The 19,519-nt window shown below is 38.5% G+C and overlaps 1 protein-coding gene across 14 annotated transcripts in view; it reads left to right on the top strand.

The window, feature by feature from the left end:
* DOCK9 (dedicator of cytokinesis 9) overlaps positions 1-19,519 on the top strand; it is a 312,141-nt gene that overhangs the window by 174,406 nt on the left and 118,216 nt on the right. For all 14 annotated transcript variants that reach the window (XM_039482322.1, XM_039482303.1, XM_039482396.1 and 11 more), the window contains exons 19-27: positions 1,992-2,084; positions 2,671-2,794; positions 3,230-3,351; positions 7,201-7,287; positions 8,291-8,380; positions 17,128-17,243; positions 17,425-17,494; positions 17,605-17,730; positions 17,958-18,029. In XM_039482322.1, the coding sequence (XP_039338256.1) occupies positions 1,992-2,084; positions 2,671-2,794; positions 3,230-3,351; positions 7,201-7,287; positions 8,291-8,380; positions 17,128-17,243; positions 17,425-17,494; positions 17,605-17,730; positions 17,958-18,029 (900 nt within the window). The remainder of the gene's footprint in view (positions 1-1,991; positions 2,085-2,670; positions 2,795-3,229; positions 3,352-7,200; positions 7,288-8,290; positions 8,381-17,127; positions 17,244-17,424; positions 17,495-17,604; positions 17,731-17,957; positions 18,030-19,519) is intronic.

Here is a 19,519-nt window from a genome sequence, read left to right as displayed (position 1 = left end):
CTTTGAAAAGGGAGGGGTGCATGCCTGTGTAGCTGGATGCAGGGCAGCAGAGTTCAAAACAGCTCTGGTCATGGTGGGCATTGCAGGATACATTCTGGAGGCCAGTTATGACCAACACAGTGTCTGCACTGACACTTTGTCAATCTAACTTTCCTGCAAAAAGCTCTATGCTTCTTGTCGAGGTGGTTTTATTTTGCTAGCAAAACAGAGTTTTGTTGGCAGGAGGAGCATTGTAGTGTGCACAACTCCACTGTTTTGTCAGCAAAAGCTGCCTTTTGATAACAAAACTATATAGTGTAGACAAAGCCTAAGACAGTGAATGGTCTCAGACCTTGTCTGAATCTCAGAAACCTGAACGGATACATCAAGACTTCTGTTTAAAATGCTAACGTTGGGCTCCAACCATTCCCTCCTATCAAGGAGACTGGTATGTGAGTCTCACTTGATCGATGCTTATTTACATATGACCATCAGAAAAAAGCAGTTCAGATACCTGAGTTTCAGCATTGGAAACAAACATTTCAATACATTTTTCAGCTTGTACATAGGTCTAAAGGTCGTCACAAAGTGCCTGGCTGTGGTAGCTGCCCACTTAAAATGCCAGGGGTCACATGTCTTTCTTTATCTATGACTAGGTACATGGTGGCCTCCATTACTGTAATATTTAGGCACCTCACAATCTTATAATTATTTATCCTCATAATGTCCCCCTGAGTTAGGGAAAGAGTATTATTCCTATTTTAAAGATATAGAACTGAGGCAGAGAGAGACAAAGTGACTTGCCCAAGGTCACACAAGAAGTCTGTGGTGAAAATTATAATTGAATCCAGGTCTCCAAGTCTCAGGCTAGGACACTTAGTACTGGGCCAGCCATTCTCCCGCTCTAATAAGAGACAAATCACAACAGGGAATGACAGAATCATATTTAAAACTTGCAATCCATTCATCACCAAAGGCCTGCAGTTAAACTGGGAAAAGTCTACTCTGTCTCCTTTTCAAAGAATCATGTTTAATGGACAGTGGTGGATTTAGTCCAAGCAAAGGAAAGGAGAGATTCCTCGGCATCCAGAAAACAACACCAGCCTAAGAGCCTACCTGAATCAACCTACAAAGTTATTCCTTAGGCTAATGGGTGTCATGGCAATCATGACATATGACACTATATATATGCCAGCCTACATATGACACTGCTGCAAAATTGGCTGGTTCAGTAATTAATTAGCCACCTCCATACTCAGGAACAGGGGAAATTCAGTCTCTTGAGGGAAAACACACAATGCTAGCTACACTACAGAAGAGCAGTATACCTCTCAAGTTCAGGAATTCTCATTAGTCTCTCTAAAATGTGCACCTGCTATCTCAGCACATTACCAGTCAGAACAGGGAGAAACAATACTTTCTCCTCCTACAATAGCCAGATTCCTAAAAGGACTCACTAAAGTTTTTACCCCAGTGAGAGAACCACCTCATTATTGGGATTTAAATTTAGTGCTCTGGTCTTCCATCTGCCCATCAACAAGGGACACCAAATCCCATAAGTGTGAATGCACAGAGGTACTCTTGAAGAACAGCAGTTACTGGTAAAGTGGCCTCTTTTTAACTGAGCCTAATCTTTGAGCAAATGAACATTTCTTCACTTTCCATTCTTTGTTTTAAATTTCTCCAATTTGTTTTTAAAATATTCAATTTTAATATAATTGTTCAAGCTTATTTTAATACAGTGCTCTTGTCCACATCCCACAGTCCAAAGGATATTAATGCAAGATTAATTTTTTAACACTTTGAGTTTTAGCTCAGTATCCATCATATTTCCCAATAGTAAAAAGAGTCTAAAACGTCATTAATATGTGCCATGAGCTATAAAAAATTGCATTGCAAAACTTTATTTTTAAAGGAGATAATGTAAGAAAAAATAAAATACTTTTGACAACAAGGAGGAATATAAGTTAAGACTGATAAAGGACCATTTTTTCCCCTCTCCTGATTCTTAGTGTATCTATGGTAGACCAGGTGGACCAGTGTTTACAAGAAATGCATTTGCCAATGTTTTACATCACCACCAAAATCCAGAGTTTTATGATGAGGTAAGCAATTCTAATTGCAACTTCACTTTTACTGGCTTTCAGTATGTATTTTTACAAGTTTCACAGATAGCAAAACAGACTAATGTGGAGATAGTGTGCCCATTTGGGGAGAGAGGTAAAGTGTATCATGTATTTAATTTCTTAACTTTAGAAGTTGCTTCATAACTTTTTATTTAATTTAAATTGAACTCAAGCTCTAATTGTAATTGAAAATACAGTGTTGTCTGTAGTATTATTAATTATGCTTATTGCTTCATTCACTTTTACATTATGAAAATTAAATTAAACTTTTTTGGTCCTTGATTTATTTATTTATTTATTTTATGCTGGCTTTGCAAAAACCTTAAAATCAGACCCTGTTATTATCTTTCAAACTATTACTTCTACATAATTAATGTAAACTTTACACATTGTATGACTGCATTCTTAAATCTTTCTTCAAATCTCATTGAAACCAAGTGTTGTTCTCAGGTCAGAGTGGACAACTGCATGCTTGTTGTACATTAACTGGTATGATGTGCCTCTGCATGATTGAAGACTTTTTCTTCAAAAAAATCACTGAAGCTGATGTTTATCTGCCTTTCAGATTAAAATAGAATTGCCCACACAGCTACATGGAAAACATCATTTGTTTTTCACGTTCTACCATGTCAGCTGTGATAATTCAAGCAAAGGCAGTACCAAGAAGAAAGATGTCATTGAAACACAAGGTTTGGCTTGTTGACCCTTTTTACTTTTAATAATGGTTTAGCAGATCTCAAAAAGTGCATTTAGCTGGTATACTGGATACCTGTTGCATTGATGCAGTTAATTCTGTAATATTAATCATAGTGAACAAATAGATTTGCCATGTGAAATATTTATCCTTAATTTCAATTTTTTAAAGAATTATGAATTCTTTTGAGTGTCAAGCAAATTAAAATATTTTACATTTTCTTACTTGAAGATGACAATGTATTGTTTCTTTTTTTAACACTTTTAGCTATGTTTATATTCCTTGTCCAAGTTGGGTCTTTGTAAACCAGAAATCATGTAACTGTGTATATGTTCTAAATAGAGAGGAGGCCACTGAAGCCCTCATATAGGCCTTTAATTAAAAAATACATAATATATGTAAAATATTAATTCCCTTTTGTTTCTTGTAGTTGGCTATTCTTGGCTTCCACTATTAAAAGATGGGAGAGTAGTGACAAATGAGCAGCACATTCCTGTGTCAGCTAATCTTCCATCAGGCTATCTTAGCTATCAGGAACCTGGGATTGGCAAGGTATAGTACCTGGATAGGTATAGAAGTATATTTTTTTTTCTCTGTGTTTCAGAAAAGAGAATACAAGAAATAAAATGGGCTAATGTTCAGTTCTAAGCTTTGTAAGAATTTTAAGTAGCCATTTTCCAGTCAAAACATTTATTTTATGACTGTTCCAAGATACAGATTGTGTGACATAGAATGTATTGCAGAAGAGATGCAACTGATGTGGAGTCCTAAAATAAATAAATTAGAGAAATCATATGAGCAAATCCTGTCATTTTGCTTCACATGGATTTGAATCAACCTGCTCCCATATAGATTTTTATGTAATCAGTGGTTTTTTTTCTGTTATCCCTCATGTGTGGTGTCTGAGGAGCTTTTAAATATTCTGATAGGGTTTTTTTTAATAGTGACAAATTGGATGTTGTCTGTGTGCAGAGAAAAATAGACTAATAACATAAAGAATTTAAAAAACATTTGTGCAAGCAGTTATTCTGTATTGATTCCTGCTCCTGGTATAAGGAGTATTCCCTATCTACCAAATCTGTTCTTTCTCTCTTGATACACTGAAAGGTCCTCCATTTGTTTCAAAATCCAGTGGTAAAATTGTTGCCATTTGTTTAGTTACCTTTAGTATATGTAACTTAAAAATGAACTATCATAATTTTTTTATGACCATAGTTTTGGGCTTTTTATTAGAGCTTCTTTAGTGGCTGTGTGTGTGCTGGGAATATGCATTTGTGTAGCAGAATAATATTAGGGAAGGTAATAAGCATTTCAAGAGTATTCCATGTTCACCCTAAATATTCCCTTGGAGTTTTATAATCTAGAATAGATAGACTAAGACACTCTTTAATATTGGTGTGTGTTCAACAAGTGATGCAAATGTTCAGCTGTGGTTGCTCCACACACACATGAACTGGGAATATACGTGCGTCATTACGTTTATGATTCGTTGGCCAAGATTTTGTGCCTAACTGATGGTCCATCCATACTAATTCCAAGGTCTGTCCACTTCATCTCATCCAATGAAAAACTTCCCAATTAGATTGTGACATACTTTAAATTAAATTTAAATAAGAAAAAAGCTGTGCAAATTCATCTGAAGTTCTTTTCTTAACTTTTATTAGAATGTCACCTTATCCATGCACTTCTCTTTCAATAAACCTCTCACCCAAGAATAGCCCTTGTTCCACAAACTGAATCTTGGAGCTGTTAAAATCCTACCTGTCCTTTAAATCGGCTTCGGTACCCAATGACTGGAAGTTAGCTAATGTAACGCCAATATTTAAAAAGGGCTCTAGGGGTGATCCCGGCAATTACAGACCGGTAAGTCTAAGCAAATTAGTTGAAACAATAGTAAAGAATAAAATTGTCAGACACATAGAAAAACATAAACTCTTGAGCAATAGTCAACATGGTTTCTGTAAAGGGAAATCGTGTCTTACTAATCTATTAGAGTTCTTTGAAGGGGTCAACAAACATGTGGACAAGGGGGATCCGGTGGACATAGTGTACTTAGATTTCCAGAAAGCCTTTGACAAGGTCCCTCACCAAAGGCTCTTACGTAAATTAAGCTGTCATGGGATAAAAGGAAAGGTCCTTTCATGGATTGAGAACTGGTTAAAGGACAGGGAACAAAGGGTAGGAATTAATGGTAAATTCTCAGAATGGAGAGGGTAACTAGTGGTGTTCCCCAAGGGTCAGTCCTAGGACCAATCCTATTCAATTTATTCATAAATGATCTGGAGAAAGGGTAAACAGTGAGGTGGCAAAGTTTGCAGATGATACTAAACTACTCAAGATAGTTAAGACCAAAGCAGATTGTGAAGAACTTCAAAAGATCTCACAAAACTAAGTGATTGGGCAACAAAATGGCAAATGAAATTTAATGTGGATAAATGTAAAGTAATGCACATTGGAAAAAATAACCCCAACTATACATACAACATGATGGGGGCTAATTTAACTACGAGTCAGGAAAAGATCTTGGAGTTATCGTGGATAGTTCTCTGAAGATGTCCACGCAGTGTGCAGAGGCGGTCAAAAAGCAAACAGGATGTTAGGAATCATTAAAAGGGATAGAGAATAAGACTGAGAATATATTATTGCCCTTATATAAATCCATGGTACGCCCACATCTCGAATACTGTGTACAGATGTGGTCTCCTCACCTCAAAAAGATATTCTAGCACTAGAAAAGGTTCAGAAAGAGCAACTAAAATGATTAGGGGTTTAGAGAAGGTCCCATATGAGGAAAGATTAAAGAGGCTAGGACTCTTCAGTTTGGAAAAGAGAAGACTAAGGGGGGACATGATAGAGGTATATAAAATCATGAGTGATGTTGAGAAAGTGGATAAGGAAAAGTTATTTACTTATTCACATAATACAAGAACTAGGGGTCACCAAATGAAATTAATAGGCAGCAGGTTTAAAACAAATAAAAGGAAGTTCTTCTTCAAGTCAACTTGTGGAACTCCTTACCTGAGGAGGTTGTGAAGGCTAGGACTATAACAATGTTTAAAAGGGGACTGGATAAATTCATGGTGGCTAAGTCCATAAATGGCTATTAGCCAGGATGGGTAAGAATGGTGTCCCTAGCCTCTGTTCGTCAGAGGATGGAGATGGATGGCAGGAGAGAGATCATTTGATCATTGCCTGTTAGGTTCACTCCCTCAGGGGCACCTGGCATTGGCCACTGTCGGTAGACAGATACTGGGCTAGATGGACCTTTGGTCTGACCCGGTACGGCCATTCTTATGTTCTTATGTTCTTATGTTCTTACCTGCCAGCACTGTCAAAGCAAAATCTGTAGATTATAACTTTACATAAAATCATTAAAAGATGCCAGTGCAGAAGGGTCAGGGGAAGAGATGCAGAAAGTAAAAGGGGAATTCATTGAAGGAGGAATGAGGCAAGGGGGGGTGGTGGTGGAACTCTGCTGAGAAGAGGGAATTAATTGGGAGAATTGTTTCTCCCCCTTCTGTGTCCAGTCCTCCCCACCACCACCTTTTCACTCTCCAACTTCCTCCCCATCTCCTTGCTTTTCATAATCCAGCCATGTCTATCCCACCCTCCCCTTAATTTTTGGGAAGCACTTAGCTCTTCACCCTCTCCTCCCAGGTCTTAGCATCCGGAGGACTAGAATGTTTAGATGCAGGATCAGGGATGCTAGAACAGTTTGTATAGTGGGGGTGCTGAGAGCCACTGAACCAGACTAAACCCTCTATATGATGGAAACCACTTCAAGCCAGGGGGTGTGGCAGCACTCCTAGCATGCCTAGTTCTAGCACCTATGCGCAGGGCAAACAGGAAACAACAGCTCCCCAACAGGTTCTCACTTCAGCTGAGTACTGTTCTGACATTCCCAAATGAGAGGGAAAGGGAACACTGACTGCTACACATTCTAAGATACCAGTTTATCTTCGTGCAAGCAGCAGCTCTAATTGACTGTCCTTCTCAAGAACAGCCAATCAAATGAGGATTTCTTGTAGTCTGGGAGGTTTCCCCATACACTTAAAGGAGAGTCAGAAAACCCATATCTTACATGAAAAGTCCACTGAGTTAATTAGCCTATATAACCCATAAAGTTCATCCATCTGCAGGTTTTTCATGTGATGCCAATACTATGGGACAGTTGGTCTTTAAAAAGAACCATTTCTAATTGAGTAACTACATACATACTTCATAATGATTTTTAGTGGCATTGCCATCCAATTATTCATTGCACAATTTTACTTGATATGTACAAGTTTACAGTTTATAGGATAGTCTGAAATGTCTGTATATATGGTATGCAAATCACTGTCCTGTTTTGGGTTGGTATGCTGACATAATATATTATTTTTCCTCTTTGTGTGCAAACAGCATTCTGGTCCTGAAATTAAATGGGTAGATGGAGGCAAACCATTGTTAAAAATTTCTACACATCTAGTTTCTACTGTCTACACACAGGTAAGTTTAAAACCAAAACAAATATTTTATGATTAATGTGTCTTTGTAGCATGAATACAATATATAAAGGATACAAAAAAAACACACAAAAGGCTTCCAACTCCCATTTTGTGCGTCTGAAAATCTTCCCCATAGTTAATATATAAAACGTACTGTATGCTGCAGTGGATTTTAAAATGATTATCCAGAATACAAAGCCTTTTGTCTAAGTCATCTGTTCACATTTGAGTCCAGTCCCTTTTTTAACTAAAGTGAAAAGTGCCAGTCTCAATCCAATTCCAGTTATTCACATTAAAACTATCACAGTGTTAACTGACATGCTTGTTGGCAGTGTAAGTAGAGAGCTAAAGGACTGAATGGTCATGAAGAGTATTCTCCCATCTGACAGCTAAAAGTGGTTCTTTCAGGTCATCTTGAGATATAAAAGCATGACAGTGTGAGAAAGCTGCATGGACAATAGCTTTACTGTATTCATCTGAAGATAAATATGATTTTAATCTCAGCTACTCACTTGACATCTTTGACAAATACTAAAAACATTTACTTAAAATTTAAAAACAAAACAAAAACTGTAGTTACTTTTGCCCTGCTGGATGTGGCTGTCTTCACATATACTTGTATCTGTAGATTACTGTATTTTGGATTAGTATTTTGGGTTCTGTACTGGTAGAATCAAATACAGGACTTAGACAGTACATGCTTATTACTGTTAATCAGGGCAATTGTAGTATTTTTTTTCACCCTGTCAATTATTTTTAAGGAAATATACATGCCATTTTGTGCAATGATTGTTCCGTAATGGATCCATTTAATGTGGTTGAAGTTTTTGTCTGTTATGCACCTATTTTATATTGGCACTTGGAAGTGCTAACTGGAAACTAATTTATATATATATATATATAATATGTACACATAATATGTATATATTACTTTGTTCCTCTTTTGATTATGGAAGTAAACTTCTGTTATTGCTGATTAACTTTGGTTCTCTTGTTTTTGGTAGGACCAGCACTTACACAATTTTTTTGAATACTGTCAGAAAACGGAGTCTGGAGCCCAGGCCTTAGGAACTGATCTTGTAAAGTATCTTAAGGTACAAAACAGCAATGATATAAGAGATTTAATAAAATTGGGAAATCGGGGAGAGGACTGTGGTCCTATCAGTTGAGGGTAGGGCTGTAAATCAGGGTATGATAATGATGGAGTTTGGCTAAGTTTAGCCCCCAGTCACCTCAGCCACCTTCTCTCAAGATTGATATAGCTTGAACAAAAAAGTAAGGTTCCCACAGGAATGTTAATTTAGCGAAATTGGCCAGAATTTTAAAATAGATGTTGAAGGCCCGGCACCTAAATCTATTTATTTTTGTAAGTACATGCAGCTCTTGTTGACTTAATTATGGGTACTTAGCCCCTCAAAAAATCAAGCCACTTTTTAAGAGGCTGAAATATGGATTTAGGGGCCAAACTTTATGCATCTGCATTTTGGCCAATGTGACTACATTAAGGTTAACAAAACATCAGCTTCAACGTGTTGCCTCTGGAGAGCAGAAAAATAGTATTGTGTTTAAGGCACAGGACTTGGAGTCCAGAGACCTAGTACTATTCCTGGCTTTTCCATCAATTTTCTGTGTGACTTGTACAAGTCATCTTAATCTCCTTGTGCTTCACAGAGGGTGACTATCTGCATCACAGAAATGTAGTAAGGCTAAATTAATGGATGTTTGTAAGGTTTATCATCTGTTACTTAACCCTCAAAGGTACAACTGAGATTAGGTCTTCAGTGTGCCTGGGCACTGTGCATACACACAGTAAGACATTATCCCTGTTCTAAAGAATTTATAGTCTAAATAAGCAAGGCTTAGAAAGGGTGGAAGAAAGGAAATAGTATTATGTACATTTTAAATATGGAGCTGAGACACACAGATGATGTGACTTGCCCAATGTCATGCAGAAAGTCTGGAAAAGCTGAGAATTGAAGCCAGCTCTTCTGTGTCCCAGTGAAGTGCATTAACCACAAAACCATCCTTCTTTCCTGCAATTATTTTTAAATCATCAAATGTCAAGTGCCAAATAAATACACAGCAGTATTATTATATTTAGTATATAGGGCTTCCAAATTTCAGTTTTAACCAATAATCACCAATAAAACACTCAGAGACAAAATAAATGAAATCAATGTTTATCCAGTCAGTAAACACTGATGAGGGGGAGAAAAACAGAGGTAGTTTCTTGTATCTAAGGGCTTGACTATGTGGAGCAGTAATGCAGACTACAGGGGTGTGATTTTTGAATTCCAGTAACGTGTATGCATTAACTCAGTGATACTCAGAACGTGGCTCTTAAGCTGCAAGATGCTCTTTAATGTGTCTCCTGTGGTTCTTTGCAGCATATGTTATTAAAATACTGTGAGACTTAATTATTAACCAATCTAAGTTATTAACCAATCAGGATGCTTTTACCATGTTATTAACCAATTGCAGCTGATAAAATAATAATACTTGTTCAGTCATTTTGCTGTGGAAAATATATATTTTTTCCCTTGTCATACTATTTAAATATGAATATATAACACTATAGTAAATGAAACAATGAACTCACACTACTGGGGCTCTTGAGTAATGTTGATCGTTAATTTGGCTCCTGAACCACTGAGGTTCGAGTATCACTGCATTGACTGGTCCATGTAGACCTTGCTGGTGTGCACTAAAGGTTCCCTAGTGCACTTGATCATAGTTTATTGCTCCCAATGCAGCATGCATGATTACCTGCCCTATGGGAAGGTGTCGTATGTGTGGATTCGGTGCAAGGAGCTCCTGGCCTTCAGAAATCATGTATGGACTTTGGAGACCTGGGTGGCTGAGCTGAAGAAGTTAAGGGAGACAGAGAGGTACATAGAGGCAGGGGCGGCTCTAGGTATTTTGCCGCCCCAAGCACGGCAGGCAGGCTGCCTTCGGCGGCTTGCCTGCAGGAGGTCCCCGGTCCCACAGATTCGGCAACACGCCTGCGGGAGGTCCGCCGAAGCCGCGGGACCAGCGGACCCTCCGCAGGCAAGCCGCCGAAGGCAACCTGCCTGCCGCCCTCGCGGCGACTGGCAGAGCGCCCTCTGGGGCTTGCCGCCCCAGGCATACACTTGGCGTGCTGGTGCCTGGAGCCGCCCCGATAGATGAGACTTTCTGGGACACAGTAGAATGGTCCCATCCCTGGTCTGTTGAGGAAGATGAAAGCCTCAGATAAGGAGAACATCCAACTGGAGCAGAGGGAAATGTGCGGTGGCCAGCACAACCCTGTGGCATGGGGCTTCCCGCAGCTTCCATTGTCCAGGAACAGCAAACAGCAGCCACTGGGAACTGCGGGCAGGCAGTCAACATAAACACATCTCGTGGCCTCCCAGTGGATTACCATGATGGGCCGCGTGCCAAAGGTTGCCGACCCCTGCTCTATGTCCCAGTAAGAAGGAGAGTATGGAAGATGAAATACAGTTAGGATCTGATGAGAAACAGTCAAATGAAAAAAAGTCTTATTCAGTTACATCATGTAATGGGAGACAGCTAAAAAGTGACAAGCTTTTAAAATGCTTATATACCAATGTTAGAAGTCTAAATAATAAGATGGATGTACTAGAGTGCCTTGTATGAAATGAGGATATTGATATAATGGGCATCACAGAAACTTGGTGGAATGAGGATAATCAATGGGGCACAGTAATACTAGGATATAAAATATATCAAAAGGACAGAACAGATAGTTCTGAGTGGGAGAATGGCACTATATGTGAAAGAAAGCATAGAATCAAATGAAGAAAAAATCTTAAATGAACCAAACTGTACTCTAGAATCTCTATAGATAAGAAATTCCATGCTTGAATAATAAGAATATAGCTGTAGGGATATATTACCGACCACCTGATTGAGATGGTGATAGTGACTGTGAAATGGTCAGGGAGATTAGAGAGACTATTAAAATAAAAAACTCAATAATAATGGGGGATTTCAACTATCCCCATATTAACTGGGTACATAGAACCTCAGGACAGGATGCAGAGATAAAGTTGCTTGACACCTTAAATGACTGCTGCTTGGAGCATATAGTCCTGGAACCCACAAGAGGAGAGGAAATTCCTGATTTACTCCTAAGTGGAGCACAAGATCAGGGCCAAGAGGTGTATATAGTTGGACCGCTTGGTAATAGTGACCATAATATAATTAAATTTAACCTCCCTGTAGTAGGGAAAACACTACAGCAGCCCAACGCTGTAACATTTAATTTCAGAAAGGGGAACTACACAAAAATTAGGAAGTTAGTTAAACAGAAATTAAAAGGTACATCACCAAAAGTAAAATCCCTGCAAAGCTGCATGGAAACTTTTTAAAGACACCATAATAGAGGCTCAACTTAACATAGTAAGAGGACCAAAAAAGAGCCACCATAGCTAAACAACAAAGTAAAAGAATCAGTGAGCGGCAAAAAGGCATCCTTTAAAAATGGAAGTTAAATCCTAGTGAGGAAAACAGAAAGGAGCATAAACTCTAGCAAATGAAGTGTAAAAATATAATTAGGAAGGCCAAAAAAGAATTTGAAGAACAGGTAGCCAAAGACTCAAAAAGTAATAGCAAAATTTTTTTTAAGTACATCAGAAGCAGGATGCTTGCTGAACAACCAGTGGGGCCACTGGACAATCGAGATGCTAAAGGAGCACTCAAGGATGATAAGGCCATTGCGGAGAAACTAAATGAATTCTTTGCATCGGTCTTCACAGTTGAGGATGTGAGGGAGATTCCCAAACCTGAGCCATTCTTTCTAGGTGACAAATCTGAGGAACTGTTCCAGATTGAGGTGTCATTAGAGGAGGTTTTGAAACAAATTGATAAACTAAACAGTAATAAGTCACCAGGACTAGACAGGCAGCAGAGTCTTGTGGCACCTTATAGACTAACAGACGTTTTGGAGCATGAGCTTTCGTGGGTGAATACCCACTTCGTCGGATGCATGTCAGGACTAGATGGTATTCACCCAAGAGTTCTGAAGGAATTCATATGTGAAATTGCAGGAATACTAACTAGTCTGTAACCTATCATTTAAATCAGCTTCTGTAACAAACGACTGGAGGATAGCTAATGTGACGCCAAGTTTTAAAAAGGTAACCCCGGCAATTACAGGCCAGTAAGTCTGACTTCAGTACCGGGCAAACTGGTTGAAACTATAGTAAAGATCAAAATTGTCAGACACGTAGATGAACATAATTTGTTGGGGAATAGTCAACACTAGAATTCTTTGAGGGGGTCAACAAGCACGTGGACAAAGGGGATCCAATGGATATAGTGTATTTAGATTTTCAAAAAGCCTTTGACAAGATCCCTCACCAAAGGCTCTTAAGCAAAGTAAGCAGTCATGGGATAAGAGGGAAGGTTCTCTCATGGATTGGTAACTGGTTAAAAGATAGAAAGCAAAAGGTAGGAATAAGTCATCAGTTTTCAGAATGGAGAGAGGTAAATAGTGGTGTCCCTCAGGGGTCTGTACTGGGACCAGTCCTATTCAACATATTCATAAATGATCTGGAAAAAGGGGTAAACAGTGAGGTGGTGAAATTTGCAGATGATACAAAACAACTCAAGATAGTTAAGTCCCAGGCAGACTGCGAAGAACTATAAGAGGAGCTCTCAAAACTGGGTGACTAGGCAGCAAAATGGCAGATGAAATTCAATGTTGATAAATGCAAAGTAAAGCATATTGAAAAACATAATCCCTACTATACATATAAAATGATGGGGCCTAAATTAGCTGTTACCACTCAAGAAAGAGATCTTGGAGTGATTGTGGATAGTTCTCTGAAAACATCCATGGCAGTCAAAAAAGCGAACAGAATGTTGGGAATCATTAAGAAAGGGATAGATAATAAGACAGAAAATATCATATTGCCTCTATATAAATCCATGGTGTCACGGAGTGTGGGGGAGTCAGGGCCCTGCACCCCCCACTTCCTGCGATTCCCAGCCAGTCAGTAAAACAGAAGGTTTATTAGATGACAGGAACATGGTCCCAAGCAGGGCTTGTAGGTACAACCACAGGACCCCTCAGCCAGGTCCCTCTCGGGGGCAAGGATCTTAGACCCCAGACATGGGGTTCCCTGCCTCTCCCCAGCCAGCCCAAAACTGAAACCAAAAAACTCCTCCAGCAGGCTCTCTCCCCCTTCTTCTCTCCCCCTCTCCCTTTGTCCAGTTTCCTGGGCAAAGGGGGTTGACTCGCCCCACCCCCCTTCCTGGCTCAGGTTACAGGCCCAGGTACCATCCCTCACCTAAAGTCATCCCCTCTCTCCCATCCCCCATGCAGACAGTCCCAGTAAAACTAAACGACATTCCCAGGTTAATCCACCCTGCTCCCTACTGCGTCACACATGGTACACCCACATCTTGAATACTACATGCAGATGTGGTCGCCGCATCTCAAAAAAGATATATTGGAATTGGAAAAGGTTCAGAAAAGGGCAACAAAAATGATTAGGGATATGGAACAGCTGCCATATGGGGAGAGATTAATAAAACTGGGACTTTTCAGCTTGGAAAAGAGACAACTAATGGAGGATATGATAGAGTCTATAAAATCATGAGTGGTGTGGAGAAAGTAAATAAGGAAGTGTTATTTACTCCTCGTAACACAAGAACTAGGGGTCACCAAATGAAATTAATAGACAGCAGGTTTAAAACAAACAAAAGAAAGTATTTTTTACACAACGCACAGTCAAGCTGTGGAACTCCTTGCCGGAGGATGTTGTGAAGGCCAGGACTATAAGAGGGTTAAAAAAAGAACCAGATAAGTTCATGGAGGATAGGTCCATCAATGGCTATTAGCCAGGATGGGCAGGGATGGTGTCCCTAGCCTCTGTTTGCCAGAAGCTGGGAATGAGCGACAGGGGATGGATCACTTGATGCTTATCTGTTCTGTTCATTCCCTCTGGGGCATCTTGCATTGGCCACTGTCGGAAGACAGGATACTGGGCTACATGGATCTTTGGTCTGACCCAGTATTGCTGTTCTTATGTTCTTATAGCACTGTTTGAAACATTACTATGTTGAAGCACACTAGGGAACATTACAAAGATATTACTCATTACAGTGTATACTGCTTTAATGAGTAATGTATATAACATGCTTTGGCTTGGAAGGATTAGATTTTTATCAGTAAATGTTGATAAATGTCTGTTTCAACGTATACACAGAAACTGATGAAAAAATATTTCATTAATAATCAAAATTTAAAGATAGGCAAAAGTAAGAAAAATGCTGCTTGAGAACTTATTAGAGTTTGATTTGAGGCTATTTCCTTTGTATATTTTGATATATGATATTGACAATGTGTGTTTCAATGGTTATAAAGCTTTAACATTTTGAACTCTTAACATTGACTGTCATTAAATAATTGTCTGTTCCCCACCACCAATTTCCCACAACTATGAAGATTTTAATTGATCAAAATGGAAAAATGATTAAAAATAAACATTGATATTATCTATCAAAATTATTAAAAATATTGAATTTAGCTAAGCCAAAATATACATAACTTATTACAGGTTGTACAAAGCGATACCCCCCCCAAAAAACATTTTTTAACATCTACGTAAAACTTAAAAATCACTAAAAAATAAACCTTGAGAAATAAAATGAATAAACTCAAAAAAAAAAAAAAAAAAAAACCCAAGACACCTTATTAATATATTGAGCAGAGATTTAACCTGCCAATCCACCTTCCAAATATACTTTCTTCATGCCAAGTACTTAATATTTTTAATTATTTGAACACTTCACTGTCCATAGTAGTTGAGCACTCTGCATTTGACGATTTACCAAACTTGGCATACCCTTAGAGTTAGGCTATGTATATTCTTCTTCATAAACTGCAGTTTGCTTGGATTAAAATGTCTGCAAGTGCAGACTGAATGTCAAAGTAGCATCCTGGGTTCTTGACTGAACTAGCAAGGTGTCTAGTGTTCATCTTGTCAACTTGATGTGGTAGATTTTGAGATACTTGTCATAGAAGACTGTTGACTCTACATGGAAGCAAAAAATTATGAATGAGAAGTTCTAAAATCCTTTTATTTAACCAAATCTAAATTTTATGCCTACATTACCTGACTGTAACACTGTCATTTCCACAAAATTGAAAATTTCATATGTCGAAAAGTATTCTCCATCCCCTTTCATACAGTTGTCTTTCAGATAGCTAATTAGTACTGTACAGTGCAAAGGATTGAATCATAGAAGTATATGGCTGGAAGAGACCTAAAGAGGTCATCTAATCCACCCCTCTGCACTCAGGCAAGATAAAGTATATCTACATCGTCCCTGACAGGTGTTTATCTAACCTGTTCTTTAAAACCTGTAATGACAAGTATCAGAGGGGTAGCCGTGTTAGTCTGGTTCTGTAAAAGCAGCAAAGAATCCTGTGGCACCTTATAGACTAACAGACGTTTTGCAGCATGAGCTTTCGTGGGTGAATACCCACTTCTTCGGATGCAAGTGGGTTTGTAATGACAGGGATTCCATAGCATCCCTAGGTAACCTGTTCTAGTTTTTAACTACCCTTAAAGTTAGAAAAATGTTCCTAATATGCAACCTAAATCTCTCTTGCAGCAAATTAAACCTATTACTTCTTTTCCGTAGAACAGGTGATTATCCTCTTTATAGAAACCTTTTACATATTTGAAGACTGTTATCATGTCCCTGCTCTTCTCTTTAGCCTAGAGAAGCCTTCTGTTCTCTAGACTAAACTTGCCTAGTTCCTTCAACCTTTCCTTATAGGGCTCATTTTCTAAACCTCTTATCATTATTGTTGCTCTCTTCTGGACTCTTTCCAATTTGTTCTTGATTGTGGTGTCCAAAACTGGACACAGTACTTCAGCTGAGGCTTCACCAGTGCTGATTAGAGTGGAACAATTAATCCCCCACCCCATGTCTTATATACAACACTCCTGTTAATGCATCTCAGAATGACATTTACCTTTTTTGTAACAGCATCATACTGTTGGGTCATATTCAATTTGTGATCCACCATAACCCCCAGATCCTTTCTGTGGTATTGCTGCCTAACCAGATATTCTCCACTTTGTATCTGTGCATTTGATTTTTTCCTTAAGTGTAGTACTTTTCACTTGTCTTTATTGAAATTTATCTTACTGATTTAAAACCAATTTTCCAATTTATCAAGATCATTTTCAATTCTAATCCTGTGCTTGCAACACTTCCTGTCTTGGTGTAATAAGTAAACTTTATAAGCATACTTTCCACTCCATCATCCAAGTTGTGAATGAAAATATTTAATAGTACTGGACCCAGGAAAGACCACGGTGTAACTCCACTTGATATGTCCTCCCACTTTGACAGCAAACCATTGTTAACTACTCTTTGAGTTCAGTCTTTTAATCAGTTTTGAATCCACTTTATAGTAATCTAATCTAGACCACATTTCCTTAGTTTGCTTATGAGATTGTCATGTGGGACTGTGTCAAAAGCCTTACTATAGTCCAGTTATATCATTCCTACTGCTTCCCCCTTTTCCACTGGGCCAGTAATCCTATCAAAGAAGGGAATTAAGTTGGATCTATGTTTGCTATTACTTATCACCTTATTCTCCAGATTTGAACAAATTGATTGTTTAATAATTTTCTTCCAGTATCTTTCCAGGTATCGAATTTAGGCTGACTGGTCTATAATTTCCCAGATCCTCCTTTCCCCCCTTTCTTGAAGGGGAAAGTTCTTTTTCTAAGTAGATTGTTGAGGAGTTTTGAAAATAACATTAAATGGCTTGACTACAAGGAAGTAATATTACTACTCTATTTCTTTCTCTTAGAGTCTTCATGCTATGGAGGGCCATGTGATGATAGCTTTCCTGCCTACAATTCTAAACCAATTGTTTAGAGTTCTCACTAGAACTACTCAAGAGGAAGTTACAGTCAATGTGACACGGTAAAGAATTTAAGTGGTCCAGTGTGTTTAAATGATTAATGGTTTGTGCCCCAGATTTCTCCGTGTGGTAGTAAGTTGCAGAAATGAACTGATCTGTAATCAAAGTACACATTTTTGTGACAGCAGAACATAATTTTTTTCTGCAGTTTTATGTTTATTGTTGGTTTCTATCTTTTTTTAGGGTTATTATACATATTGTTGCGCAGTGCCATGAAGAAGGGTTGGATAGCTACTTGAGGTCATACGTCAAGGTATACAAAATAAAACAATTCGTTTGCTTTTTTAAAAATAATCACAAAAAAAATAGTCAGTTGCATTTATTTAAATTCCATGTTACATTCTGTTTCCTTTTTCCTGCAAGTATGCTTATAAAGCTGAGCCTTATATTGCTTCTGAATATAAGACTGTACATGAAGAACTGACCAAATCCATGACAACAATTCTTAAACCATCTGCTGACTTTCTTACAAGCAACAAGCTACTTAAGGTATTTGTTGAAAAACTTTTACTTTTTCCTTCTTGTTTCTAATAAAGCAGAGCCTAATCCTCAGAACTGAACTGTTAAGAAACAATATGTCATCTCTTTCCTAGCAGAAGTTGTAAATAGCTACTTGTATCCAGGTTTTCATTGGCTTTAAAAAGACTAATTTAGTTTGGAAATTGTAGACTAGTTTTGCAGTTTTATATAATGCAATAATTTGGTTTTCTTTTCAGTATTCGTGGTTTTTCTTTGAAGTTCTGATAAAATCAGTGGCTCAGCATTTGATAGAAAACGCTAAAATAAAGGTATGTAGACTTATATTTAGACCATTAAGAGCCTTTTATAGCACAGTTTCCGCCTTCATCAGTTTTTATTACATGTTTTTGCTGTATATAAGAACACTAACTAGAGTTAAATTAAATAGCTAAACACTTCCTTAACCCAGAGTTAAGGATGCCTGGCAATAGTTTGTGCCCTTCCAGAACACTGAGTTCAGCAAAATACAAATTTGTGAAAACCAGGAAATAGAGTTAAAGGTACACATCTGTGCAACCGTAACTCTGCCTCCCTGAAGCTGGTAAGAGCCACTGATGATTACGTGCATGCACTCCAGCTGCATTCACTGTTAGGTGTAGCTGTAGTGAATGGTAGAGAAATAGAGCAGCTTGGAAGAGTTGTAATTGTGATATGAGACAATCAAGGGGACCGTGTCTCTCTGGGGATGTGTGAGAGGCCCTCTCCCTGACCCCAGCGTGTGTGATCATAGGAAAGGTGCATGCTACTGTGAGAGATCCAGTATGCCTCATTTCAGCATTGCCTTGTGTAGCCAAGCCCTTAGATGTCATTGTGTACATAAGGGTAAAGGTGTTGTAAAAGGGATTGAAGGACTCGTAAAATTTAGCAGATGTGTTCTTTCTGTGGAGTAGGCTAAGTGTGGAAGTGTAAGTAGTCCTTGTTCTGTACAGGGCAAAGGCAGAGTGTGAGTATGTCTTATAGGTGTGTTGGGGCATCACTCAAAGAGGGCAGAGTTAGGGTTGTGTGGATGCATACCTTAACTCTGTATTTCCTAGTTTTCAAAAATTTTTCTGAATCTGTGTTCTGGAGGGGCACAAGCTATTGCCAGGCAAACTTAACTCTGGATTAAGTAAGTTTTTTCGCCATTTAACTTTATGGTTTTGTGAACAGAAAAAGAAATGCTGTTGGTGGGAGTTAGGCAGTTTTTAATTATCCTATTGATGTGCACTTCAGACACTCTTATGAACAGATAATGTTAATAATACCTAATTCTTACAAAGCACTTTTCATCAGTAGATCGCAAGGAGGGAAACATCATTATTCCCCTTGTACACAGTACGGCACAAAGAGGTGAAGTGACTTGGCTAAAGTCCTCTAGCGGGCTAGTGGCAGAGCCAGGAATAGAACCCAGGTTTTCCAAGTCCCAGTCCACTGTTGTACCCGCTAGGTCACGCATTTGCTGCATGAGTCCCAAGTGCTCCCTCTCCTCTCGTACAGTTTGTTGCAGTAGAATGGGGATAATGGATGTGTTTTGAAATGTTTAAAGTGTGTAGTTGCTAATAAGCTATTGAGAGAAATCTTAGACATGGTCTGTGTCCCGAGAGCTTGACAGTTGTATTACATGCTGGTTACAGTAAATTTAAGCTTGTGATTGATTACCGTTATGCCTCCCTCCCTCCACCATTATTCCCCACAATATGTACTCTCCCAGCCACTCAGCTCACCCTCCCCTTCCGGTCTAGTTAAGCAATTTATATTTTATAAGCCACATACAAAATGC

This window comes from Mauremys reevesii, linkage group 1, assembly GCF_016161935.1.
Source record: "Mauremys reevesii isolate NIE-2019 linkage group 1, ASM1616193v1, whole genome shotgun sequence".
Lineage (NCBI taxonomy): Eukaryota > Metazoa > Chordata > Testudines > Geoemydidae > Mauremys > Mauremys reevesii.
The sequence above is the reverse complement of the archived record's forward strand: the minus strand, read 5'-3'. Positions and strand labels throughout refer to the sequence as shown.